At 43.7% G+C, this 27165-nt stretch overlaps 1 protein-coding gene across 3 annotated transcripts in view; it reads left to right on the top strand.

The window, feature by feature from the left end:
- Positions 1-17924: 17924 nt before the first annotated feature.
- agpat5 (1-acylglycerol-3-phosphate O-acyltransferase 5 (lysophosphatidic acid acyltransferase, epsilon)) overlaps positions 17925-27165 on the top strand; it is a 28141-nt gene continuing 18900 nt past the window's right edge. For all 3 annotated transcript variants that reach the window (XM_080016526.1, XM_080016522.1, XM_080016523.1), the window contains exons 1-6: positions 17925-18476; positions 19951-20020; positions 20135-20250; positions 20348-20437; positions 21012-21102; positions 25674-25835. In XM_080016526.1, the coding sequence (XP_079872652.1) occupies positions 18258-18476; positions 19951-20020; positions 20135-20250; positions 20348-20437; positions 21012-21102; positions 25674-25835 (748 nt within the window). In that variant the 5' untranslated portion in view covers positions 17925-18257. The remainder of the gene's footprint in view (positions 18477-19950; positions 20021-20134; positions 20251-20347; positions 20438-21011; positions 21103-25673; positions 25836-27165) is intronic.

Genomic DNA, 27165 nt, shown 5'->3' with positions numbered 1-27165 from the left:
CTTCATGGGCAGCTTTAAAGGGGGTTTCCCTTGCGGATACAGTTACAGTATATGTGCATTGTGGAGTACTCCATGCGCTTTTGCTAGATCTTATATGGTAAATGTGACATCCGCAGCAATCGGCTCCACGGTTCTTATGTCGGCTGCTGACTCATTCAAGGTGAAGACTGTTGTGACGGTCAGAGTGAGGTCGAAATAGATAAAAAATCAGTGTGTCACAGAGAACTTAAGTTATGTCCATAACTATAGATTTACGAGAGCAAACGATGACCATCACTATGTCACTCATCACTCGGAACAGGCTGAGGCATTCCAGGCTAAGGCGTTCCATGCAAGAGGGAGACACGTGCTAACCGGATGCTTTATAGACTGCAGGTCCAGCCTCTTAAGGTCAGTCACATGATTCTGTTGATATAATTTTTTCGAAGATGGGTAGAAGTATGGCATCATTGAAGGTGAAGACTGTGGTGATGTTCATCGTTCGGTCTCATAGATCCATAGTTATGGACATAACTTAAGTTCTCTGTGACACACTGATTTATAAACCTCTTGCTTCTGAGCAGCAGACATCAGATAATGTTATCGAAGCTCAAAAAATGAAATATCAAATCGATGAATCTGCTATTCAGCAAGTGGATTCCAACCCTGCCTCCAGTACCAGAGATTGCAGAATAATCCAGCACGTGACAGAAACCGAGAATCCTCAATCTGTGATTGAAGGGCCAATTTCCAACCCTGTGCCCACAAACAGTGAATCAGAGACTTCCCTTGAGAGTCAACAATGAGGTGTCTTGGAATGAGTGGCGTCCCAAGACAGTGCCCATTGTATAAAATAATAATTATTAACATACGGTACCGGGGGTCTCGAGAGAGACAGAGCCCATTGTCAGGGGTCCTGGTGATAAGGGAGGTGAAAACGTGAATGGTGACCTATGTAGGGGAATCAGAGGGTCAACATTGTCTCTGGCTTAGCATAAAAGCACCTGCCTGAGTTTCATTCCACAGAGAATCCATCCGGTTCGGTTCTTTCCCGGACATCCTAGGCAAGTCTGGTCTGATGCTGTTCTTTTGTAATAAAGCTATTATTTTACTCAAGTCGGCGTCAGCGGCCTCTCCTTCTTCATCAATACATCTAATTCATCAAGAAACTACAAAGTGGCGTCACGGACAGGATCTACTGGGCCTCACCTGCCAATGCTGCCTGCTCCAGCAAATGACCACTCTCAGGGTGAGTGTTACCTCACAAAATTGAGCTGTGTGTGGTTCTTGAGGCGGTAGTATTTTGTGCAAATAGGCTGCACTGACAAGAGCATATTGTGCGGAGATGGAGATGATGTGTTGATGTATGAAGTGAGTTTCCGTCTAAATTGGGGTTTTCTTAAGTTGTAAAAGATGTAAATAAGGGGAATAAGAGAATAATAAATGAAGAAAAAGAGAATTAAGTTGAAATAGAGAATAGAGACGAGAGAAATAAAAGATGAAGTTAAAAGTAATAGATAAAGGCTTAAAAGATGTGGAGAAAGTAGAAGTAAAAAGTAATTGTAGAATGGCAGAACTAGTAGCCAAAAGTTATTTAAATAACCATGCAAGATTAACTAGTAGCCAAAAGTTATTTAAATAACCATGCAAGATTAACTAGTAGCCAAAAGTTATTTAAATAACCATGCAAGATTAATGGATACAGGGCCCGTATCTCCTTAAAAAGTAAGACATGTGTACATTAAATGCTGCGTGAAAGTTGGCAACAATAGTTGATAACAAAATGAGCCTTCTTGAGAGAAGGACTAGAATCACCAGAAAGTCTGCCTACACATGCATGTACACATTCAGAAAAGAAAAGAGAATTTCCTGCTCTGAATTATGAGTAGGATTTGTGGATTGTTTGGTTGGTGTGTGAGTTTTTTTTCTCTTTGTGCTTGGAGTGTGTGACAGTGCTTGTTGTGAGTTCTGTTGGTTAAAGGAGCAGATAGTCTTGGTGAAATAGAAGGAACAGTGGGATTTTTGATGCAAGAGAAGAGGTTTTGTGTTTCGGCTGCTGAGTGAAGGGAACCAGCTTTGATTTATGACTCTTTGTGTGGCCTAGGGGAGCTGAAACAGGATGTTTGTTCGCTGACGACCAGTGTAAACTGGAAGGTGTGACTACATTTAAGAGGTGGAGCAAGGGCTGGTGCTTAGTCGACTCTCCCTGACAAGAGGGTGTTGAAAAGAAGCTCCCCTCTCTCTCTCTCCTTTCTTAGTATGATAGAAGGAAATAAATAAAAATAGAAATAAAATTAAATAGGAATATAGAATAAAAACAATGAATTAGAGGGGATATTAGATTGACTAATATATTCTTTAGATTTAAATGCGTAGTATGAATAAAAGTAAAACATTGCTTTATTTCAAATGTGCAAGAAATAAAAAAACTGATAATGTATGTCTCATTGAATTGTAATACGTATAAGAATTTAGAGTGGTCTTAAGACACTGAACTCTTGTGTTGTTCTTTTTGTTTTTTCTTTCTTCCTTTCTTTTACTTTGCTGAGTGAGAGCTTGGGGAAAGTTGGAATGTGTCTGAATTGGATCATCCAAGGGGCAGATGACAAGACATCTGGCAGTTCTTCACAGACACCGGAAGCTTGCGGATGACAGCGCATAAGAAATTCTTAATCTCAAATGGACGGCGGACCCTGAATGAGGACATCATGATCAGGAGTGTCAAGTGGACTATTCTTAAAAATTGATGGTGTTATGCAGGTTTTTATAATATTGGGGTTTGTTTATTACAATATAACCTGTATTATTGATGAAAAGTCTGTATTCTACAGTAGATATTTTTAGTGAGACATATTACTTTGATTTAGTATTGTTTTCTTTTAAGTTTTCTGTAACAGGGTGAAATGGATATATTGGGACCTCAGGTGTTTTGTTTTTTTGCGAGGTTTTGAGGGACATTGATAATAGGCAGGGACAGGTTCATTGGAGGGTCCGATGGGTCGACCAGCCTGACTTTGAACAAAAATTTGATTTATTTCTGAGGTTCTGAATGTATGCATTTATATGTAACATCCTGTACAGTTCTCTAAACCCTTCTTCTTTGCGGTTAATTGATTTGGAGTGCAATAGGTGGTTGCCTGGGGCAGAGGAACCGTGAGAGAATATTCCTGTCTTGATTGTTTGTTGAAAGAACTAGAAAGGAAGCTGCCAGATGGGTTTTTCGCTCTCACACTCCACAAATGTATTGTATTGCTACGACTAAGCATGTTCAGAAGGGTATTATATAATCCGTTTGTTTGTTAGTAGGTGAGTTCTATTAGGCCAATTAATGTAGTAACTTCACTGACTCTTATCTTTGTCGAGACTTTGTGTAGTCTCGAAGGGGGGAAATATGAGGTGTCTTGGAATGTGTGGCGTCCCAAACAGCCCCATCGTATAAGATAATTACTAAGAGACTAAGAGACAGAGAGAATCCTTCTGGCTCGGTTCTCTCCCAGACCGTCCATGGCAAGTCTGGTCTGATGCTGTTCTTTTGTAATAAATCTACTATTTACTCAAGTCAGCGTCAGCGGTCACTCCTTCTTCATCAACACATCAAACAAATGAACAAATTGAGGTGAGGACTAACTGAGATATTGTACCGATCAAAGAAGATTGAAGAAAAAGCTATTGTGAAGGAAATATCTCTGAGTAGGCTTCTTTGTTAAAACTCGGAAATCCCCCCCCTCAGATAGACGTATCGCCGACCGCTTAGGTTCGGAATGGGCAGCGGATAATCAGTCTGGAGGACCTTGGAAGTGGTCAATATTGCAAGAGAATCAAGAGAATCGTGGTTTTTGTTTGTTTATCTTTATTTTTTATATATTTTTGTATGTTATCCAATAATAAGTTCACATTATTGAATACATAATTAGTATTCTTGATCCCTCCTAACAAAAGCGTTGAGGGCAAGAACTGGAATTGTACTCTCCTTGTTTCCTCCTAGCAACAGCGTTGAGGGTAGGACAGGAACTTCTGTTATTGTCAAGATTACATTAGATAAATTAATAAATAGAAGCAGAATGGTTCTCTCTTGTTTCCTTCTAGCAGAAGCATTGAGGGTAGATGAGAAACTTCTGGTGTTGTAAAAATACAATAAAATAAATTAACTAGAGTAAGATTGATTATTAAAAAAAAAGAATAAAAATAAAATCAAATACAAGAATAATAATTATTATAATTTGAATTTTTGTTTTGTTTATTGTTTTTACTATTTTTTATTTTATTTTATTTTGGAGGCATTCATAATACAGATATGCGACTTACTTTCTTACTAGTTTCAGTAAGTTTTAAATAGTTAGCAGACGTAGTTCAAAGGCCCACTGTTTGACTCTATTTGCAGTATAATACACTTTCACATGAATCCTGTGTGATGAAATTGGTGTCTGACCGATTGATCACTCTGGAACATGTATGGATGAGATGAGTTTGGAGAGATTCTATCAGTTTCTTGGGCTATGTTTAGCATCCTGGCTGATAAAAATCTCAATGAAACAACAAATGTATAAACGCAAGATAAGTGTGGTATGTGTGCTGTACATAACATGTCAAACTAGTTTCACACATGAGTCCTTGGTGAAAAGTAGCATTACAATCTAAAATATCTTGTAGGATTGCTAGAAAGGATACCGTAAGGTTTTAAATTAATTTGAAAAAAAAAAAGTGTAAATATACACTACTCACAAAAAGTTAAGGATATTCGGCCTTCGGGTGAAATTTCAGGATGAACCTAAAATGCACTATAATCTTTACAGGTGAACTTAATTTGACCTTCTCTAAACATTTCAATGCACATGTCTAACTGTTCAATGTTTCAGTACTTTTTGCACAACTTGCTGTTCTCTCACAAGGAGCTGACCGGCAAAATTCCCAACAGGTGTTTGATCCATGAATCGACCAATACATTTCCTGGTTAAATTAGAATTGTTATTTAAACAGTCCTCTTCATCATGCTGTTCACATTTTGACATCATGAGACCAAGACGACACCTAACAACTGATCAACAGTACCTCGCCATTGTGAGACTTCAAACAGGATGTTCTCAGAGGGAAGTGGCCACTGAGCTTAGAGTGTCACAGAGTGTCATCAGCAGGTTGTAACAGAGATACAGAGAGATTGTAAGAGTCACAGAAAGGCATAGAAGTGGACGTCCTTTGGCCACATCCCACACCGATGACCGCTTCATTGTGAACAGTGCCCTGCAGAACCAGATGATGAATGCCACTCAACTCCAGGCACATTTAAGGGAGGTGAGAGGCACCCAAGTGTCATGTCAGACCATTCGAAACCATTTACATCAGCGTGGTCTGCGTGCTGACCACCTGCAAGGCTACCAGGTGCAGGCATCATCGTCTTGCATGGGCCAGGGAGCATTTACGCTGGACGAGGCACCAGTGGGCCTCAGTGCTGTTCTCTGATGAAAGTCAATTCACATTGAGCAGAAATGATGGCCGCCAATGATGTTGGAGACGTCAAGGAGAGCGCTACGCATCAGCCACTTTTGTCACCAAATGAGCCTTTGGTGGTGGTGGTGTTACAGTCTGGGCAGGTGTGTCTAGTCATTCAGAACTGCCCTAAACTTTGTGAATGGTACAGTGACAAGCCCATACTACCTGAATAACATCATTAATCCAGTCATTGTGCCCATGCATAAACAACACAGGCCTAATTTCATCTTCATGGACGACAATGCTCCTGCTCATTGAAGTCGCATCATTGGGGAACTGCTGTTGGAGACTCGGGTACCTCAAATGGAGTGGCCTGCACTTTCTCCAGACCTGAATCCCATAGAAAACCTATGGGATCAGCTGAGTCGCCGTGTAGAGGCTCGTAACTCTGTGCCCCAGAACCTCAATGACCTGAGGGCCGCTCTTCAAGAAGAGTGGGGTGCCATGCCTCAGCAGATAATAAGTCGACTTATGAACAGCATGAGACGTGGTTGTCAAGCTGTAATTGATGCTCAAGGGCACATGACAAGTTATTGAGACGTTGACATTTTTGTTGTGTTGTACCCACCACTGTTGTTGGCTTTTGTTTCAATAAATTGTTTGAGATGAGGAAATCACCATTGCATGCTTCTACTTTAATGCCCTACTTTCATCCTATAATATCACTGTCGCGTGAACTTTTTACATTTTCCATAAATTTCACCCGAAAGCCAAATATCTCTAACTCTTTGTGAGTAGTGTACTGTATATATTTTTTATATATAACAAGGCGAGAGAGAGCTATAAAGGTAGATAGACTGAAAGGATTAGGGAAGTTGAGATCTGAAAGACAATGACAATGAAAGTGGGAAAGTTTGCCCGTGATGCATTTGGGATTCTTTGTTTAGGATGGAACTTGGAGCAAAGTGAGTGTAAAAGTCATTTTAGTAGGATATTGGTTCAGCAGAGGAAGCTGCAGAACTGAATGATTTAACTAAGAGTCAAATGGTGTACAACTGAGGTCTATGCTGTGGTAGTATGAATAGATATTGAACGGTTTGAACTGTTGGATTGTGTTTAGAGAGATGATTGTGATTGATAATAGTGGTGTGGTGAATTGAAGCAGGTTTTAAGTTGCTGGAAAGTGTCTTTGGTTCATTAAATGCGACTTTGGTAAGGTTAGGAGTATGGTGAGTTTTTTTTAGAACTATAGTTTGTGCTTTGTTAATAGAATTTATCGCAAAGCATTCCAAATTGATAAAACTAAATTGATAAATATCAATTTGAAAAAATTTGCTCCCAAAATATGTTTTTAGACATCACGGAGAGCAGATATGATGCATAGTAGCAGCAGAAATGAAATATTTTTTAGTTTATAAAGAGTTATTCTTTTTAAATGAAATTTATTTTTCCCTTTTGTGTTCTTGTGTCAAAGTATTCTGCTGGTTGAGATAAGATAATCCTTTATCTATCCCACAGAGGGATAGTCTGGACACTGCACAATGGCACAAAGCATAGTATAGCATAGTAAATTGGTAATTCTAAATCAAAGGATATGATAAATAATTAAACAGTATAGATTAAACACTATACATTAAATTCTGATATTGCACGAGTGAATTGTTAGTTTTGGTGTGAGACACTGTACAACTTTGTTTGTACGTTTCAAATCCTTACCGATTACTTTTTGTTTTTCTCAGTAAGGCTGGTGATTGTTTAAGCTTAATCAAACAACATTATTAATATTATTATTTTTTAAATTTTGTCTTACTCCAGAAGTAATCTCGATTTGACATTGAGTAAGTTAGATGTTGACATACAGTATAAAATTTAACAAGTAGTTTAACAAAGAGGAATAATTGTTTTGTTTTGTATACAAGAGAGGTAATGGATTGTGTACGTCCGCATACTAAAAACTGAAACACTGGCCATGTGGCCATTTAGATGTTTTTTTTAATTTGGACATTCAAAAATTTGAAGTTTAAACTTGAAAATATCTTGTGATTCGATTAATGCTGTAATTATGTACTGATGAATTAACCAACCCGTCTATTCAGTGTTTTATTTCCGCAGTTTTAAGCAGGAATCCACTGACTGCAGTTTGGACCAGTGTAGATGTGACTGCGTCTGATTGGGAAGACTTGGAGGACTGACAAAGAGATCATATCAAAGAGAATTGCTCTTGAATCGAGTAAGGTCATAACATGTCCAGCATTCAAAGGTCCTTGTAAATTATTGATATTATTACTATTTGTCTTTAACATATTTGCAAATTTGATTAAATAGGCTGAAATTATTTGAGATGATGTGCATGCAAGTATATAAAAGGAGAGATCTTGATTGAATTTAGCTCAATATCCCATATTGAGCTCCATCGTTAAAATCAGATATTATAGCATCAGATATTATAGAGCGCTTTACAGAACCAGAATAATTCTTGATTAGTTCTTATTTCAATTTGACATTCTAGTTGTCTAGTCTAGTTGTTGAAGCAATGTTCAGAAGCTGAGTTAAGGATTATTGTGTTAACACAGGGAAACTGTTGTCGGAGCACCCTGAAGTGACTATCTCTATGACACTGCCTCTTACACCTCTCCTTTCATCTTATGATAATCTATGAGAACAATATATTGAGCACCTTAGGGTTTTTCACACAAGCCCAAAAGAAAATTCCTATTTTCCTGGTATCCTGCTGAGAGACATGCCTACTCCTGCATTTCCAAGAAGGTCTGTGAAAACCTTGTATACGAGATCCAGTTTGGCCAACGTCAGGCTGAATAACTTGGGACATTTTCTGAACAACAAACAAACTTCAGTTATTGGAAATCAAATGGAAGCGTTGACTCCTGCTGATTTTTCCCTCCACCAATGAACATGAAGTGTTTGGCCTCCAAGTACAGCGAATGCACAATTGAATAAGATGTTGTGCACAGGTCAAGAGCCTAATCAACTGCGCTCCTTACGAACTGCATTCAGTGATGGCACTGCATCACACAAAACATCAAACTGTATGACTGCAATCTGAATTTTCTACTCCAACTGGGAGCTGTGGAATGACTGACCACCTGAAGTCCTGCTGGAAATGATATCTGTGTGATTACCATGGGGGGCTACTTCTGTTTTTTCTCAGCCATTTTTTTATCAATCTGTCTATCCTGATAGTACACAGATTATATATGAAAGTGATTGCTTCACTCATTGACAAATATGTTATTAATAGCCCTTCTAGATTTTAGATGGTCTCAATTTGAATACTGGCTATGTTTTTGTCATTATACGTTTATATTTGTTTTAAAAAGGTGTTAACTTGATTGGAATGCCAAATAACCTCTCAACTTTTCTCTAATCAGACTGCAGAATGATGGGACTTATAGTTGAATACTCCCTGTCCCAAAAGGTAAGACTAGCAGTTCAAAGCTTAGCACATAATATATGTAATTTTGAGGAGTTGAGTAACGTAAATTGACCGTGAGATAATGGATAGTTGATCAAATGTTATTTATCAACGCCAGTTAGGCTTATATTAGATTGACGACTGCTGACATCTGAGGCTTATTGTTTGCAGCAAATTGTACCTATAAGGGTATAAGTAAGAATTATACAAATGAATTAAAAATGATTGATTACTGAGATGATTACTAATATGACGGCGGGACAGTTTGTCTCCATACCACTAGATGATTGGAAACCACCTTATGATGACGGAGATGTTGAGACGCTGAGATGCTGATATATGAAGATGTTTGTCTAATTATGTTTATCCTTACTTATAGGATGTGTTAGTCATTACGTGCACAATTAATTTTGTGTGTCATTATTAAGTGATAACCATTGATTAATCTGCAAAGCATTATGTTTTAGTGGAATCTCTTATGTTTATTTTGTTTATTTCATAATGTGATTCATGATTTTTTATTTTCTAATTAGAATTGTAAGATGGCTTCACACAGGATTTTCCTCTGTATGACTAGGGGTTTTTACCTGGTACGTTGTCATAGTATAGTGTAGATAACCCTTACTGGTCTTTTACTCTTCTCTTCTTCTTTAGTATTAGATGTGTGTTTTCCCAGTAGATTCCAATAAGATAGAATTTAAGGATTTCTCTGCAGTATAATTGTATTGTATCCAATTTACATGTTATATTCTGATCCCTTTACCTAAATTAAAGAGAAATGTTCTTTCTCTTTACAATGTCAATTCCAACATTGAAGAACCAGATCAAGTTTCGCCCTGTTTACCTCGAATGGAGATGAAGAATAACCCCAGGGGAGCTTTGGGGTGCAGTTTGGTGGTCTAGTGATCTAAAGGTTGCTGGTTCGATCCCAGGCTCCTCCTGCTAGCATGCTGTAGTGTCCTTGAGCAAGACACTTAACCCCTAATTGCTCCTGATGGCTGCGTCCGTCGGTGTTTTAACAATTGTAAGTCGCTTTGGATAAAAGCGTCTGCTTAATGTAATGTAATGTAACACCCAGGGAGAGAGTTGAGGGGCACAGTCTTGTAAATGACTTCTGACCAAGACCACACCCTCTGTTTTTGTATAAAGCCCTCTTCATCAGAAATAATAACAGACTGGTCAGAACACTGCTTTGGAGCAGTACTGAATCTTTCTCTTTATTCTGCAGAATAAATATCTTGAATATTCTCAGTTTTTGTTTTCTTGTAGTGTGCAGATTCACCTCACCGATCATTGCAGAAGAATTTCTTCCACAAGAATTAGAGTTTCATAACAGTCACATTATTTCATTCTTACTCATTATTTCATTCTTATTTTCATGCTTCCCGTACAACAGGCTTTGTTTTATGTATTGGGATGTTGTCATAATAATGTAATTTAATTGTAATGGAATGAACCTTGTTGAGGAAATATTTTTGTATTTTATTTTTTTTATTCAAATGTTTTGTATTAAACTGTTTTTCAAACTTAAATAAGTCTTTAAACTTATTATTTCACAGTCAAATCATATGTGGTGAGAAAATACTGATTTCCAGTGCTGGACATGTGAAACAAAGTGGACCAGAGAGACTGTGGAGAGAAGCTTCTAAAAGTGCACACCTTTAGTGTTAGCAGTAACAGCATTTGTTCTCGTTCTGTCTCCCTACTCAAAACATTTCAAACAATGACTTTAAAGTACAGATAGTCAGCTTCGATTTGAGGGTAGTTACATTAAAAATCTTTCACTGTTTTGAAACAACCCTTTCTGAACCTAGTCTGCCTTTTTGAAAGCATTCTTTAGTATGAAGTGACTTCCTGAAGTCTGACCTGTCACCAGATTAAATATATTATTCCAAATATTAATCCAAACTGTGGACTAGATTCAACAGTACTTTACTCAAAAGTATGGAATACATGGTTGGTTAAGGTATAAAATGACCCATTGGCCACCACACTATCGCCAGAAATGCATGAGATAATAGAGAAATCCCTTTAGCAGCAGTTTCACTTGACTCATTTCCCCATTGACTTCAATTGGACGGAAGTAGTCAGAAAAACCTTCTGCTGAAGTAATCCATTCACAACTCCCTAATTTTTGGCATCAGAGTGATGGTTAATAATAATAATAATAATAATAATAATAGTAAACTTTATTTGTATAGCAATTTTCATACAGAGGATGCAGCTCACAGTGCTTTTACATTTCAGCACACAACACAAATAAAAAGAACAATAAATACACTACACAATAATAAACAAGAATAAACCACACAATCCAAGGGGCCTAAAACAGGGAAGATCATATGAGTAAAATAATAAAACTATTTAAAGAAAGATAATTTAAAAAATTGGATAAAATAAATAATTAAGTCATAAAAGTGTTTTAATTATAAACTACATTAGAAAGGTAAGTTCAAAAATGTTCACTGAGCCCACCTCTTCTTTTTGTTACGGTGTTCCACACTTTTAGGTGCATAGTGGATTGAAGCCGATATCTCGATTTTATTTTGGGGGACTTTTGGAATGTTTAAAAGACCTGCTATATGTATATATATATTTTTTTTTTATGTCCCTTCCCTGAAGGGACATAAAAAAACAGGGAATCAATGATGTAAGAGAGTGCTGAACCATTAAGAGCTTTGTACACAAGCAAAAGGACTTTAAAATACATTCTAAAAGATATACAGTCAGGAGGCAGTGCAGTGCAGCTAAAACAGGAGTTATAATTATGCTCTCTCTTCCTTGTTTTCGCTAAAAGTCGAGCAGCAGAGTTCTGAATTAGCTGTAGTTTCACAACTGAACATCACACTAGTCCAGTCTACTTGAAATAAAAGCATGAATGAGCTTCTCAGCATCCTAAACGGCCATACTTTGGCAGTATTTCTTAGGTGGAAGAATGCCATATTGGTCATCTTGTTTATGCGGGATTAAAAACTTAAATGAGAGTCTAAAACGACGTGTTACTTCCATTTTATTCTTTATTCTTTATTAATGGCTCATTCTATTCCATACATTCTTGATGACATGCAAGTAATTCAGCCAACCACTCTCTCTACGTCGTGCTCAGACGAGCCTTCCATCGGCGTCTCCAGTCATCCCTGTTCTCCATACATCTGGCCAGCTCCTTTGTGCTTTCCGCACCAGCATCATCCTCACATTAAGGTCCTTTTCCGTGGAGCCGACCCACGTGCCCAGGTATTTAAAGTCATTGACCTCTTTTAGCACTGAGCCTTCTGTTGTTATTAGGGGTAGGTGTTCCTGGGGGAAGTTGTAGGTCATGACCTCGGTTTTCTTTGCGTTTAGCATGAGGCCGACCTTAGCTCAACTCTGGTCAGGAGATCCTGTGCCCGCTTCATGTTGTTAGATAGGACCTTCTGGGTACGATAGTGAAGCCGAGCTCCGGCTCCCTTCCTTTGATGGCTTGTCTCAGAGCATAGTCCAATACTATAATGAAAAGGAAGGGGGCTAGGGTGTCTCCCTGCAGCACTCCGGTTTGGATGTTGAACACTGTTACCATCTGGCGTTGTCACTTGGGCTCTCGTTCCCGTGTACATGGTCCCTATGGCACGAAGTAGGTTGGGAGGAACATCGTAGGCCTTGAGTATTCTCAACATCATTCCTCTGTGGATGGTGTCGAAGGCCTCCTTGAAGTCGATGAAACACATCACCGCCGCCAGTTTGTTCCTCTTTACCTCTTCAATGATCCTCCTTAACGCAAGGATCTGGGCTAAGGTGGTTCTACCCTCTCGGAACCCGTTTTGGTTTTCCCTAAGGTGAGGGTCGCTAGCACTCCGTATCCTGTTTAGTATCATGCGGTTGAACATTTTTGCAATGATACAGGTCAGGCTGATACCACGGTAATTGTCAGGTCTTGAGAGATCTCCAGATTTTGGTACCGGGATGATGTGTGAGAGTGACCATATTTCCGACATTTTTCATTAGAGCCTGGTTGCAGACCTCCAAGATGACGTAACCGAGATTGCAGTTCTTGATAACCTCTGGGGGGATGCCATCAGGTCCAGCCGCTTTCCCCTGCCTCAGGGAGGCTTTGACCTTGGCTAATTCCCGCGATGTAAAAGGGCCGTCATCGATGTTGAGATCCCCCAGGACTGAAGGTATTTCCTGCTCAGCACCTTCCACTGCCTGGTGTGTGCCAAGGAGGTTCCTGAAGTGAGTTAACCCGGTGGTCACTCTCTCCTCTGGGCTGTTTCCTGCCACCTGTCCTTCTTTCGGTCTTTTCCTTCCACAAATCTCATTAATCACCCCCCATGATTCGCTGTACTGTTGTTCTCCCTGGGAAGGGCGGACATGCGCTGGGTCCAGGTTGGTCCTGGGGGGCGGCTCTGACCTTCTCTTCCACCTCCCAGGTGAGTGTGGCAACTAGACGGGAGGACGGTAGAATGGTGTCAGGGTCAGCAGCGTCTTCCTCCTCCCCCTGGAACTGCCGGGACAGGGCGTCAGGTTTGACATCGCGTGACCCCGGCCGATAGGAGAGGGAGAAATTGAACCTGCTAAGGAAGAGCGCCCAACGGGCCTGACGGGAGTTCAGTCTCCTGGCGGACTGAATATACTCCAGGTTCTTGTGGTCAGTCCACACCAGGAACGGCAGCTGGGTTCCCTCTAGCCAGTGTCGCCACTCCTCCAGGGCCAATTTGATGGCGAGAAGCGCCCTATTCCCGATGTCGTAATTCCTCTCGGCCGGGGTCAAACGCCTGGAGAAGAAGGCGCAGGGATGAAGCTTCTGGTCGGAGGCGGTTCTCTGGGAGAGAACAGCTCCAACTCCCACGTCGGAGGCGTCCACTTCAACCACAAACTGCCGTTCAGGGTCAGGCAATACCAGAATGGGGGCTGAAGTGAACCGTGCCTTCAGGGCCAGGAAGGCGTCGTTGGCGGCGGCGAACCACAGAAACAGCACCTTGGAGGAGGTTAGGGCTGTGAGGGGGGCAGCCACCGTGCTGTAGCCTCGGATTAACCTCCGATAGAAGTTGGCAAAACCGAGGAAGCGCTGGAGTTGTTTGCGGGTGTCCGGGGCGGGCCAGGAGGTGACGGCGGAGACCTTGGTGGTGTCCATCTGGATGGTCCCCCTCCCCACGACATACCCCAGGAAGGAGACGGACTGGACGTGAAACTCACACCTCTCCGCCTTCACAAAGAGTGAGTTCTCCAGGAGGCGCTGCAGGACCGTCTGGACCTGGTGAATGTGCTCAGCTTGGGATCGGGAGAAGATCAGGATGTCGTCGAGGTACACAAAGACGAATTTGTTGAGCATGTCCCTGAGCACGTCATTGACCAGGGCCTGGAAGACGGCGGGGCGTTGGTGAGACCAAAGGGCATCACCAGATATTCGTAGTGACCGGAGGGAGTGTTGAACGCCGTCTTCCATTCGTCCCCCTCTCGAACCCGGACCAGATGGTAGGCGTTGCGTAGGTCGAGCTTGGTGAACACCGTGGCCCCCTCCAGGAGTTCGAAGGCTGATGAGATGAGGGGCAGGGGATAGCGGTTCTTGACCGTAATGTCGTTGAGACCGCGATAGTCAATACAGGGGCGGAGCGACTTGTCCTTCTTCTCCACGAAGAAGAAGCCAGCACCCACCGGGGATGAGGAGGGACGGATGATGCCCGCCGCCAGAGCATCGTTAATATAGGTGTCCATGGCCTCTCTCTCCGGGGCGGACAGGGAGTACAGGCGGCCTCTGGGGGGGGGTGGAGCCGGGCTGGAGGTCGATGGCAATATCGTATTGCCTGTGCGGAGGAAGGGATGTTGCCTTGGCCTTGATGAAGACCTCCCTGAAGTCGAGGTACTCGGCGGGGACCCCCAACATGTCAGGTGCAGAGCTGGAGCTGGTGGGTGGCTGAGGTGCGGCGGCTTGCTTCAGGCAGACCTGATGGCACGCAGGACTCCATCCCAGAATAGCCCCTGTGGTCCAGTCGAGGTGTGGGTTGTGACACCAGAGCCAGGGGAACCCCAGGAGGAGAGGGTGACGAGGTGAGTGCAGGATGCAGAACTGTATAGTCTCGTGGTGGTTGCCGGACAGGAGCATGCGGATGGGTACTGTCTGATGGGTGACTGTCCCCAGGAGGCGGCCATCCAGGGCAGTGGCAGGAACCGGAGAAGGCAGGAGAACTCGACCAACACCCAGCTGCCGTGCTAGGTTATCGTCGATGATGTTAACATCGGAACCAGAGTCAAGTATGGCGAGGGAATGTGAGCATTGGGGCAGCAGCAGCCGACCCTGACACAGGGGGCGTGGGTTGGAGGAGGGTTTGGAGGTGTGGCTCACCAGGACCTCCTCCCTCACTGGTGAGCCCAGCCTTTTACCGGACACCCGGAGATGTAGTGTCCAGCTAGACCGCAGTAGAGACAAAGGTTCCCCACCCGGCGTCTCTCCTTCTCCTCTGGGGTGATGCCATCGAGAGAGGTGGGCAGGTCGTGGGAAACTAGCTCTTCCTTCACGTACTCTGCTAATCCCATCAGGAATGCGTTAATCTGGGCTGCCAGGTTCCACTTGCTCAGTCGAGCCTGGGTGCGGAAGTCGATTGCGTAATCGACCACGGAGCGGGACCCTTGACTGAGACCCAGGAGACCACCAGTAGCATGGGGACCCCGTGATGTAACCCCAAACACCTTGCGGAGCTCGGCAGCGAAGGCATGGAAGGAGGAGCAGGCTGGTGTGCGTCGTTCCCACTCGGCCGTTCCCCATAGCCGAGCGCGGCCCGTCAGGGGATTTGGCATCCTGGCATCCTCGGAGGCGAAGGTGTGGGGCTGCAGAGCGAAGAGGATGGAACAGTTTGTGATGAACGGACTACAGCCGTCTGCGTCTCCAGCGTAACGTTCTGGAACCCCCACCCGGGGCTCCAGGGGGTACCCAGGCTGGTGGAGATGGGTCCGGGGAAGCGGGCGGCGGGATGGAGAGCGATGGCGAGCTGCTGGACCTGGGTGGCTAGCGTGGCGAGCCCTTGCTCCTGGCTAGCTGCTGCTAGCCAAGCGTCCACTGAGGTGGAGGCTCGGACAGCCTCCTGGTGTTGAAGCTGTGACTCCACCCTTCCCAGGCGTGCCAGCAACTCGGGGTTGTGTGCTGGGTCCATTGTTGGCCAGATTGTACTGTACAGGTGTGGTTAGCACCCAATTGCAGCACAAAGAAAGGCAGGGATATTTGGTAATGTCTTTTATTTGTAGAGCAGACGGAAGACAGGCAGGGGGCAGGCAGGATACGTCGTGGGGGACAGGCAGGTTCGATAACAAGGAGTGCAGACAGAAGACAGGCGGGGGGGCAGGCAGGGTACGCGGTCGGAGCGAGGCAAAGTCGGTAGCGGGGAATCAGTCCGGAGAACGCTGGAGAGTCTGGTGCAAGCATCAAAGACAATCTGGCAATAGGTGACTGGTGAGAGAGGCATATATAGTAGTTTGATTACAGATCGGGAACAGCTGTGTGCGCAGGTGAATGGAGTTGGACTAATGGGACAGGTAAGGAGAGGGAGGGGAAAGTAGAAGAAGGCGGCGATCATGACAAGTCGATCTTGTTCCAGGAGTAGGGCAGCAAGGTATGCTCCGTTCCGGTTTGTGTCGTCATGGAAAGTGTAAGGTACATCACTTTGGCCGACTTGCATTGAAGTCGCCCAGAATTGCAAGGAAGTTGTGAGCTGGGACGCTACGGACTGCTGTTGCCAGGTCCCTGTAGAACTTCTCCGCCTCCTCGGCTGACGCCACGTTGGTGGGTGAATACACTGCCATGGTCGTTGTCACTGGGCTGCCATCAAATTTGGCAATGAGGATCCGCTCTGAGTAAGGGTGGACTCTCCGGAGCGCCTTGCATGCCCAGGGGCTCAACAGCAGCCCTACACCTCCCGTTGCTGCCTGGGCTTTGTTTCGCCACGCTGAGGAGGTGACAAAGGTGTAACTGTCAACCCTGCAGTATTTGATGTCAATTTCGGCATGCACCCTTGTGTGCTCATGGACTCCCAGGATCTCCACTCCTCTGCTCTCCACACAGTGTGAGAGTTCCTCCAGCCTCCTGTCTTCTCTGACTGTGCATGCGTTGAAGGTCCCCATTATAAATGGCCTCCTGCAACGCATGAGTGCATTGGACAGGGTGCTGTGATCGGACAGGACCCTCCCTGGGCCATTCCCAGGGTTTGAGGTCCTGTCGTCATGCTGTCCTCCAGGAGGAGGACCAGCACCACCGTCCGCTGCGATGCTCCTGCGGACTCCCGCCGCTGGAAGTATACGGTTTGGGATGACTTTGTACTCCATGGTAGGCTTTACAATGCTGATTAAGGACTGTGGGGCGCAACTCCTCGCAGTCCTGGTTTTAGTTCAGAGTGTCCTTCTCCTAGGTGGGTTGCCATCCAAGGCTATGAGCCCCACTTGCCCATGCTATTTGCCCATAGCTGGGACAGTGGTTAGGAGGCGCGTCCACACGCCGGTGGGCCTGCGTGCCGTGCCACTGGGGCCCACTGCTGCTCCGAGATCCCCTGCAGTTTAGCCTGGGACCTCAAGGTCCCAGTATCTGTGTGTGGTGCCGCGAGGAGGCACTGCAGAGTCTTGGCGATGAAGAGGCTTTGTACCAGCAGGGGGAGACTTACGCACTCGGCTCCTCTTTCCTCCATTTTCAAAACTCAGAGCTCGTAAAGGTCTGAATCACTTGATCACATGAACTGTGTCGTTTTCATCCTCAGGCTGAAAACACTGTAATCTATGGACATGCACATTCCCTGCACCTAGATTCAATCAGATTATTTTTGGGCCATTTTGGGGTTTCCTGCAATGATTTAATATCCCAGAAATAAAAATGAATATAACACTAAAAATGCATATGGAATATATAAATTTTTTTCCACCATATATTTTTTAGTTTTAGTTCATGTAAATTTTAAATGAATACGCCGACACTCAAATTGTGGGCGGTGTCGCAGCAGCAGTGGACTAATCAGCGGCGGCGACGTGACGTAGCTTTGACGTCGCCGCGTCCGACGTCGCTTTTGCGTAACGTCGTTTGTGTGTTTGTGCGTGCGTGGGTGCGTTTGTGAGGTTGACATTCCGAGGATACCAGTGCGAGGGGAGCAGTGCGGCCAGCTAGCTAGCGGACTACAGCATGTCCCCCACGCCTAGCGGGCTAGCGGCCAGGACAGCGGCATGCCCCGTCTGAGTGGGACGCCCGCTTCGAGAAAATACCTTTAATGCCCACGGAGCGGTTAGATATGAAACCCACAGCGAGGAAGATAAGTCCGTCGGTGAGCTAACACTGTGCTCCCAGGCTAGCCCCGCTACACGGGAGCGTAAGGTCGGCGCTCTAAGTAGGTCAGCGTGGTGTGAGCGGAGGACCCCGGACCCCGCAGCCAACCGTAAAACTTAACTCGCTGGAACTTTAACAGGAGAGACAATGCTGCTCTCCCTGGTAGTGCACACGTACTCCCTGCGGTACTGGTTCCCAGCCGCCGTGATGCTGGGCACCGCTCCGGTCTACCTGCTGTCCTGGGGGCTCTGGCGGATGCTCGCCACTGCCCTGCCCTCCCGGGCTTACCACCGGCTGGACGACCGGCTGTACTGCGTCTACCAGAGCATGGTGCTGTTCTTCTTTGAGAACTACACTGGAGTGGAGGTGGGGGCGCCGCGGTCTATCACCCAGCCGCTAATAACAACAGATACGATCAGATAAAAAAAAAAGAAAAAAACAACACTTTATGAACCGAGGTGTGACCGCAGCAAAGTAGTGCAAGTCAAGAAAGAGATTACAATTAAATAGATTGAATATCTACATAACTACCCTTACCCGTGTATTAAAAAGGTAAACATGGAGTGACACTAACCAGTAGCACATGTCCAGACGGCAGCAACACCAAAGTTAAGTCGCAGCAGAGTAGTAATAATATGCACTGATACCGGTGATAAACTGCTATAGTAAATATGTGCATAATATAATGAATATGTGCATATTATAGTAAATATGTGCATGTTGTACTGTCTGGTGAGATGGCTGTAGAGTAGAGAAAACTGTGGCATCACCATAATCACAGCAGTCCTAATAACAACAATAGGGATAATGCTCATATTTCTATTCCACATGATACAGATTTTACATCACATTTGTATGAATCGTATTATAAAATGGTCAGGAAAAAAATACAAACGAAGTTTTGATGATAAATTGGATAAACACAAAAAATGCTTTGACAGGGGTAACGTGGCCTTGCATCTTTATTGCCACGTACACGCAGCTGCTATGGCCTTTTTTGGAATTAATCTTTGATTAGTGCGTAGTGTACATGTTATATATTTTGTATATATATATTTTTTACCGTATTCAAAAGATTTGTTTGTCACATACATATTGTACTGTACAGCATGTAGTGAAATGCTTTTTGGAAACTCCAGAGACGTGTGCTGTGCAGAGTAGTAAAAAGTAGATTAAAATAAAAAATATAGTATAACATATATAAAAGGGATACATCTGATTTCTCTTACCAAAACAAATTCATTGTATCTGAAATGTACTTTGCCAAATGAACAGATTGCGATCCTGATTGTGATTGAGGCTATGGATGGTGACCAAAAACTTGATGAACCAGATGCATGGATTAGTAAGCCTGCATTCTTGTCGACGTTTATAGGCACAGCTTACTGTAACACCAGCTCTTGAGTTGTAAATTAATTGCTATAAAATGCTTCAAGGCCTTTTTTAAGACCTTTATGCAGCCAGAGGCTTGATTTGCACAATAGGCGGCGTGGATTTGTGTCCGGTGCATTTAGGACCATGGTGAAGCGTGATGAGCTTGACACTATGGCGTCATGCCTGCAGCAGGCCTATTCAGCAGCACTCTAACTTTCATAGTTTCATAGTCTAACTTTCAAGTTGTGCAAGTTTGTTGTTTGTAAGTAAGTTAGTAATTGTTCAGCACAAGCTTAATTCCTAATGGATTTAAAAGGCCTTATATTGTTTTCAGGGCCAACTAGGCTGTTATGTTCCAGTTCTTTTTCAAAAATGCAGCAGTTATGTAAGGTTTGTAGCAGTTGGACACTGTTCTGGGGCTGGTTCAGTATGGACCTATTTTAAGCTTTTTTCCCTTTCGTTCTAGATTGTAATATATGGAGACATACCAAAGAACAAAGAGAATGTGGTCTACCTGTCAAATCACCAATGTACAGGTAGTGTGTGTGTGTGTGTGTGTGTGTGTGTGTGTGTGTGTGTGTGTGTGTGTGTGTGTGTGTGTGTGTGTGTGTGATAAAATGATAATATGTATTCTAAACCATTTCTTGCAGTGGACTGGATAATAGCTGACATGCTCGCCATCAGGCAAGCTGCCCTTGGTCACGTGAGATATGTCCTTAAAGACGGTCTCAAGTGGCTTCCTTTGTACGGGTGGTATTTCTCTCAGGTATTGTTACTATAGTTCTGTAAATGTTTAAATTGAATAGTTTTCTTTTTTATGCTTTTTAATCACTCTGTGGTAACCAGTCTCTGCTCTTGTTCAGCACGGAGGAGTCTATGTAAAACGAAGTGCAAAATTTGACGTGAAAGCAATGAAAAAGAAACTCCTCACTCAGACTGAGTCGGGAGCGCAAGTAAGTTGTTTTTTATTTAAACAGCCATTGGACTACATTACATTGTGTTCCTGAGGGAGATCGTGTCTTATCTTGCTGTATAATGTTTAATAATGACAATTAAATGTGGAGTATCTAAATATGACAGTTAAATATGGGCATCTATTTCTACCAGTTGTGGCTCATCTGTAAAATATCAGGCATTATTCTATTAAGGTGTTTCACCTGTTTTTGTTGTGAATGTGACAGAGTTGAAAATTCACACCACTTATAAAATATAATAAAAATATAAATAATATAATATAATATAAAATATATATATATAAATTTAAAAAAATACATGTAATTCTGCTATACATGCTCTATAAAGATAAAAAAATGTAAGAAAAATATCACCTTGTTAATTGTCGTGTTTTTTCTTTCTTGTTATACAGTAATTGATGTCCCACAGTGTTGTCATTTAAGCAGAACCTCTGACTTTTTTCTTCCACATTAACCTAAAAAATGTCTCTACTATGTCATAATATCATTTTTTATATTTGCTAACATCTAAAACAAACCTTGGGATTACACTGTTTATGTTCTTTCCTTGTAGATGTATCTGGTTATCTTTCCAGAAGGAACCCGCTACAACCCAGAGCTCCAGAGTGTGGTCACGGACAGTCAGGCATTTGCTTCTAGAGAAGGTACCGACAATTTGTAATGATTCTTAAAATGTATACTGACTGTGCCTCCTGGGACCCCCAGCCTTCTGTGTAGGAAGTTACTTTAAAATAAGTCCTTAAAATAGATCAGCGTCCCCTTGTTCAGAGCAGGTGTCCCTCCAAAAATCTAACCGTGGCATATTTTGCAGACTAAAAAATGCTCTGTGTGGAGTCCTCATGAACACATAGTGCTGCAAGAAGTTCTTGAATTTCATCATGAACCATCTTAAATCTTGAATAACTGGATATTGTCTTGTTAAAATAATAATAATAATAATAATAATAATAATAGTAATAATATAATAATTAATTATTATAAATATAGATGCAGGCAGCAACACACAGGGTCCAGCTTAGTCATGTTAGATACGTATTATAGTTCTCCAGATTCTGTGCAATGTAGCACAAGTTACAATTTTTTGAATTTTACAACCACTCCAAGACAAACCATGGATTCATATAGCATTGGTTCATAATGTTACAAAGTGACTGTGTTCTCAATGTAATGCCACACAGTCCGTCTTAAGTTTTTGGTGATTTGTCAAGTTTGGACAACACCACCTATGAAATGTTCCCATTGTTGTTTGGGAAAAGAACTCTGGAACATTTAGCTTCATTGGTTTCATCTCCAATAATGGTGCAGGGTTGTTCCCTTCTGCCGGTGCTACAGACATGTCATCGAAGTGCTGCTCTAATACTTCCTGTACAATGTCAACTAGTTGGAAACATATCCATAAACATTCCATGTTGTTGTTTTTCACTTAACGTTTCATCAATATTTTCATCCTCTGAACTTAAATCTGCATTTTCAATATTATCAATGCACATAGATTCATTGTTATTTTTTGTTGGTTTTGGTTCTTCTTCAATTTTGGAAAGAGGATTATTCCATTCATTGTTAATTTCTACAGCCTTATACCACTTGTTATGTACAGTATTCTCAAATACGCCAACGCGTATGAGTCAACTTTGACGTATTTATGCGGGTTTACGATAGTAGTCAAACTTACGTAATTTCAGTAGGGACTTAACCACACACTGGACACAGTGCCAATGTACATTCGGAACCAGAACCTGCACATTTATAGTAAGTAGTATGATGATGTCATAAAGCATCTTATTCTAAATCTCATGTTGTTCATTGTGTTTACGACTGGCGTTTCAGTCAAGCACGACCAGCTGAATACTGTCGGTCAAATTTGGTCGGTTTTTCACTTATCTCCGCTCCGTATGTGGATCGATTTGAATGAAACTTAAATCACAAGATGTTTGTGACATACCGGTTCAAAGGACATGTGAACCGTGTTCGTAGCTTCTGTTGTTCTTCTCTTTCAAATTGTTTTAGAGTGAAAAATTCTGATAACTTTTCCCAAACAATAACAATAGGGGATCCAACCTTGTTGGCTGGACCCCTAAAAATCCGAACAACAACAGTAGGGTTCCATCCCTACTGGATGGGCCCCTAAATATAGCTCCAGGTAGCAAAACACATGTTCCAGTTTAGTCTTGTTTGGTACGTAACAGTGGGCGCATGGTTCGGTATGTATCACATAGCCATGGTGAGTGAGTGAGTGAGAGAGTGAGAGTGAGAGAGAGAGAGAGAGAGAGAGAGAGAGCTCCCCTACAAGTAGCTAAGAGTAGTTGCAAGGTTGCATGCTCCTAAGCGAAACCAATGTCTTCACAACATCCGCAGATCTTAGCGCTACTTCAGCTCAACGTCAAAGCCCTCATCATCGGCAAGACCAATATCCTTAAACAAATAGCCAGCAAAAACAATGTGATGATGATTCTACTGCAGGAGACCCATGCTGAAAACAAAAACACCCCGAAGGTCCCTGGGTATACCCTGGCCGGATACATTGCCAATAAACACCATGGCATGGCTACGTTCATCCGCAATGATATGGCCTGGTCCGCTATAGGACAATCCCCAGAAAGTGAAGAGGTAGAGCTGCCAGGTGTCCCGTCCCTGCCGTGTACGCTGGAGACTTCAATAGCCATCATACAGAATGGGGCTTCAGTAGCTCCAACGCTAATGGTGATTTCCTGGTAGACTGGGCCTCTACTGCTGAGGCGACACTCCTATAAGATCCGAAGGAGCCGCGCACTTTCTACTCTGCATGATGGAACAGCACCACCAATCCAGATCTGGCATTTGCAAAATGGCACAACAACCAGCCACTTCCTGTTAGACATATCCTGGACATGTTCTCCCGGTCACACCATCGACCATCGCTCAACACCATCCCATCCCTGGTCCAACCAGTGCAAGGGAGGGATGCCAGGAGGTGGAACTTCCGCAAAGCAAACTGGGCAGGCTTCACGACACTAGTGACCAAGGCAGCTACTGGCCTACAACGCCCGTGCCGCAACAACCTGAACGCCTACGACTCGTACTGCAAGATGCTGCTGGCCCCCGCCAATAAGAACATCCCACGCGGTATACGCAAAGCCTACTTTCCCTGCTGGGATGACGAATGTGAAGACCTACTTTGCTCCCATGCAGAAGCACAAACCAGTGGAGACAGGAACAAAGCAGCAGACGATCTGCTCTGTAGTCTAAATGAGAAACGGCAGCAACGATGGACATAGACTGTGGAATCTAACGACTTTACACACTCCAGCCGCCGGGCATGGAAGACCATGAACAAGCTGACCGGAAGGTCAACATCCCCAGCACAGTGCCCCATCACCGCTAAACTCCATAGCGTTGCTCCTGTTAAGTAGTGGCCGCTTCCCTAATGCAGAGAAGGACTTTGCTAGAACAACATCAGCGAGAGTCAATGAGCTGTCCAGGGCCCTAGGATGCGATTCCAACCTATCCACTGATTTCACAACACCAGAAATCGAACAGGCCATCCAACGCCTGACGACCGGTGAGGCACCAGGTGTAGACAGCCGCCACCCAGAGTACAACCGACTGGCTGCGCTCATTCCCTCCTGTACCAAGACATTGAGGACAGCTTCCAGGCAGGAGAGAAGGCTGGCTCCGTTTTCCTGGACCTCACAGGACACTGTCTGGCTACGTGGACTACATATGAAGCTTCTGGAAACCATCCCAAGCACATTGTGAGCTTCATAATGGAGATGCTGAGCCAACCGCAGCTTTCAGCTACACACCAGCAATGGCCAAAGCAGTAGGGTGAGAAAGCTCAAGAACGGTGTCCAAAAAGGCTCAGTGCTGGCATCTATACTGTTAAACATATACATCCACGACCTACCTGCCACACAATCAAGGAAGTACGGCTATGCAGATGACCTGGCCATCCTACTGAGCAAGGCATCCTGGGAAGCAGTAGAGGAGGGCCTCTCTGAAGACATGAAAATCCTGTCTTCATACCTGAAGAACTGGCGCCTCAAGCTCAGTGCTGACAAGACTGTATCATCAATGTTCCACCTCTACAACAAAGAAGCGTTCCATGAAATGAACATCATGGTTGACAACACCCGGCTACAGTACCAGCCCTTCCCCATATACCTTGGTGTGAAGCTTGACACTGTCATTCAGACAACACCTGAATAAGGTCAAGGCAAAGACAACCTCCCGCGCCGCGCTAATAAGTCGTCTACCCGGCACCACATGGGGAGCCTCCACAAAGACACTGTGCATTTCCACCGAGGCCCTGGTGTTCTCTAATGCTGAGTACTGTGCACCGGTCTGGTGCCGTAGCCCCCACGTCAACAAGCTGGACACTGCCCTTTACACCACCCTTTGGACTGTCTCCGAATGCCTACGAGCCACAAACCAACTGCCCGTCCTCGGAGGATTCGCTCCAGCAGAGATCAGGCGAGAAGGAGCCATGCTGGCTCTTGCTCGAAAGGCACAGGCGAGTGAATCCCACCTCCTCCACAAAATCTCCACGGAGACACCACAGCGCATGCGCCTCAAGTCCTGGCGCCCCTTTGCCATAAACACCCAAGAACTGCTGCGCACAACATCAGCCGACATCTCCAAGACCTCATGGGTCAAGGCAAGATGGAGGGACCAGTGGAAGTCAGCCAAACCATCGAGGCTTCACCACTACATTGAAGATCCCACAGATGTTCCTGGCCAGCACCTGCCCCCAAAGCAGTGGACAACCCTCAACCGCCTGAGGACAGGTGTGGGACACTTCAGGGCAGCAATGCAGAAGTGGGGCATCGCGGACAGTGCCCAATGCGAGTTCCGAGACCCACTACAAGCCCAGTAATCCCAGTAAATCGCCCCAGAGATTGGGCATCATGTGATTACGACATTATCTGCTATTAGTGAGGGCAGAGGGATTAGCAGGAGAGTGGCGCTATATCTGCCCAATAACAGGATTTGGAAAAACAACAGTTTTGTTTAATTTCCTGCTGCTCTGCGTTTTCCGTTTAGCCTTTTGTTTTCAGTTTGTAATAACGCAGTTTCATGTTAAGTCCCTGAATATAAAAGGTAAATTTGAGCACCTGGCCAAGCGTGCTAATCTGTGGATGAAAATGTGATGTGGCTGTGTTGTTCCCATTCAAACCTGGGACACGATGCGCTTCTCGGCCACATGCAAATGATCCCACTGTCGTGTTTCTCTGCATAGGACTGGCTGTTCTGAAGCACACCCTCACGCCACGGATGAAGGCCTCGCACGTAGCCATTGAAGCCATGAAGGACCACCTCCATGCCGTGTATGATGTCACGGTGGCGTATGAGGGAACGCTGGATGCCAGAGGACAGAGGCAACCGGCCCCATCCATGCCAGGTACTTGGTGCTCCTTTTCCACATGGCATTAAGATGTGATCTGTATCTAGATACGTTGTCTGGAGTTTGGTAACGTTTTCAACTATGGATTGCATTCCCACCTGGCTGGGAACCAGACCAGCTCCAGATGTGTTCTGGCAGATCCCATAGCATTCCCGTTGCATTTACAAATTGCATTAACATGCGTACTTCCTTATTTAGATACAGATCGTGTTTTAATGCTCAGTTTTTCAAAATGGCTGCTCTCCTGTTTGGAGCTTCACTTTCTTCACACCCGCTGTGTCAGTTGGGTGCGATCATGTATCAAATTACAATTTGCGACATATTGCCTACATCTGGTTCTTCCTGTAAACATCACGCTCTTGTTTTGGAGATTTGGCTATTCCTCTGTTCACAACCCCGTTTTGACCAGCACTGTATTGTAAAAAGACATCCTGTTTCTCAGGGAATAATCCTGGATGTGTTTTGAGGAAAACACAAGTGGGAGATTTGGGGGGGTGGGGGGGACGGGGGGGACGACATGTTTCTCTTTGAGTACCTCCTGGTTCTGTTGTGAAGATTATTTTAATAATATTCACACGATGATGGAAAGCAGTGCTCCAGACTAACTTTTTATCATCACCGTACCGAAAAACAGTTTGAACTGTTCCACAATCAAAATGTTGCTTCTTTACTCTATAGTTGTTAGCGGCATAATAAAAACAGCAATAAAATGTTCAGGACATAAATAATCATATTTATTTGGCTCCATTCAAATAAATAGGGTTAGAACAACACTTTTGATTTCTATTAGAAGATAAATATATCAAAGAGGTACATGACAACGAGGTACGACTTTTTTTTTTTCTTGGCTAGTAGCAGAGGAGAGCAGAATTACTGTAGTAAACTAACAATAAATCATTTTTTTACATTAATGAAAAATATTCCTCTCGTGCACTTGTTCAAAAGCCTCTGAGATGTCACACATTCACATCTCTACTTTCATAAAAATATTATATATTATTGTCTGATAGTATCCGATATTTACGTATGTTTTGGCTTTGTTTTGATAGTTCCCTGTGATGACATCAAATTATTTAATTTTAAAGAAGAAAGTAATGCTGAGGGTCATTTACCACCACAACATACATGGACAAAGAAAATAATATAAGTTTATATTGCGAGACGTCTAAATACATGGAGTATCCATGCAAAAAAAAAAAAATCACTGTCACTTAGAAGTTGGTAACCTCATCCGCCATCTTGGGTTCTGTGATTACTCCACTGCATCATGCGTCATTGCATCATGTTCTCTGCTTCTAGGCTCTACCCAGGCTCCGCCCCTCGCCTA

The sequence above is a fragment of the Zeus faber genome (assembly GCF_960531495.2).
Source record: "Zeus faber genome assembly, chromosome: 16".
Lineage (NCBI taxonomy): Eukaryota > Metazoa > Chordata > Actinopteri > Zeiformes > Zeidae > Zeus > Zeus faber.
The sequence above is the reverse complement of the archived record's forward strand: the minus strand, read 5'-3'. Positions and strand labels throughout refer to the sequence as shown.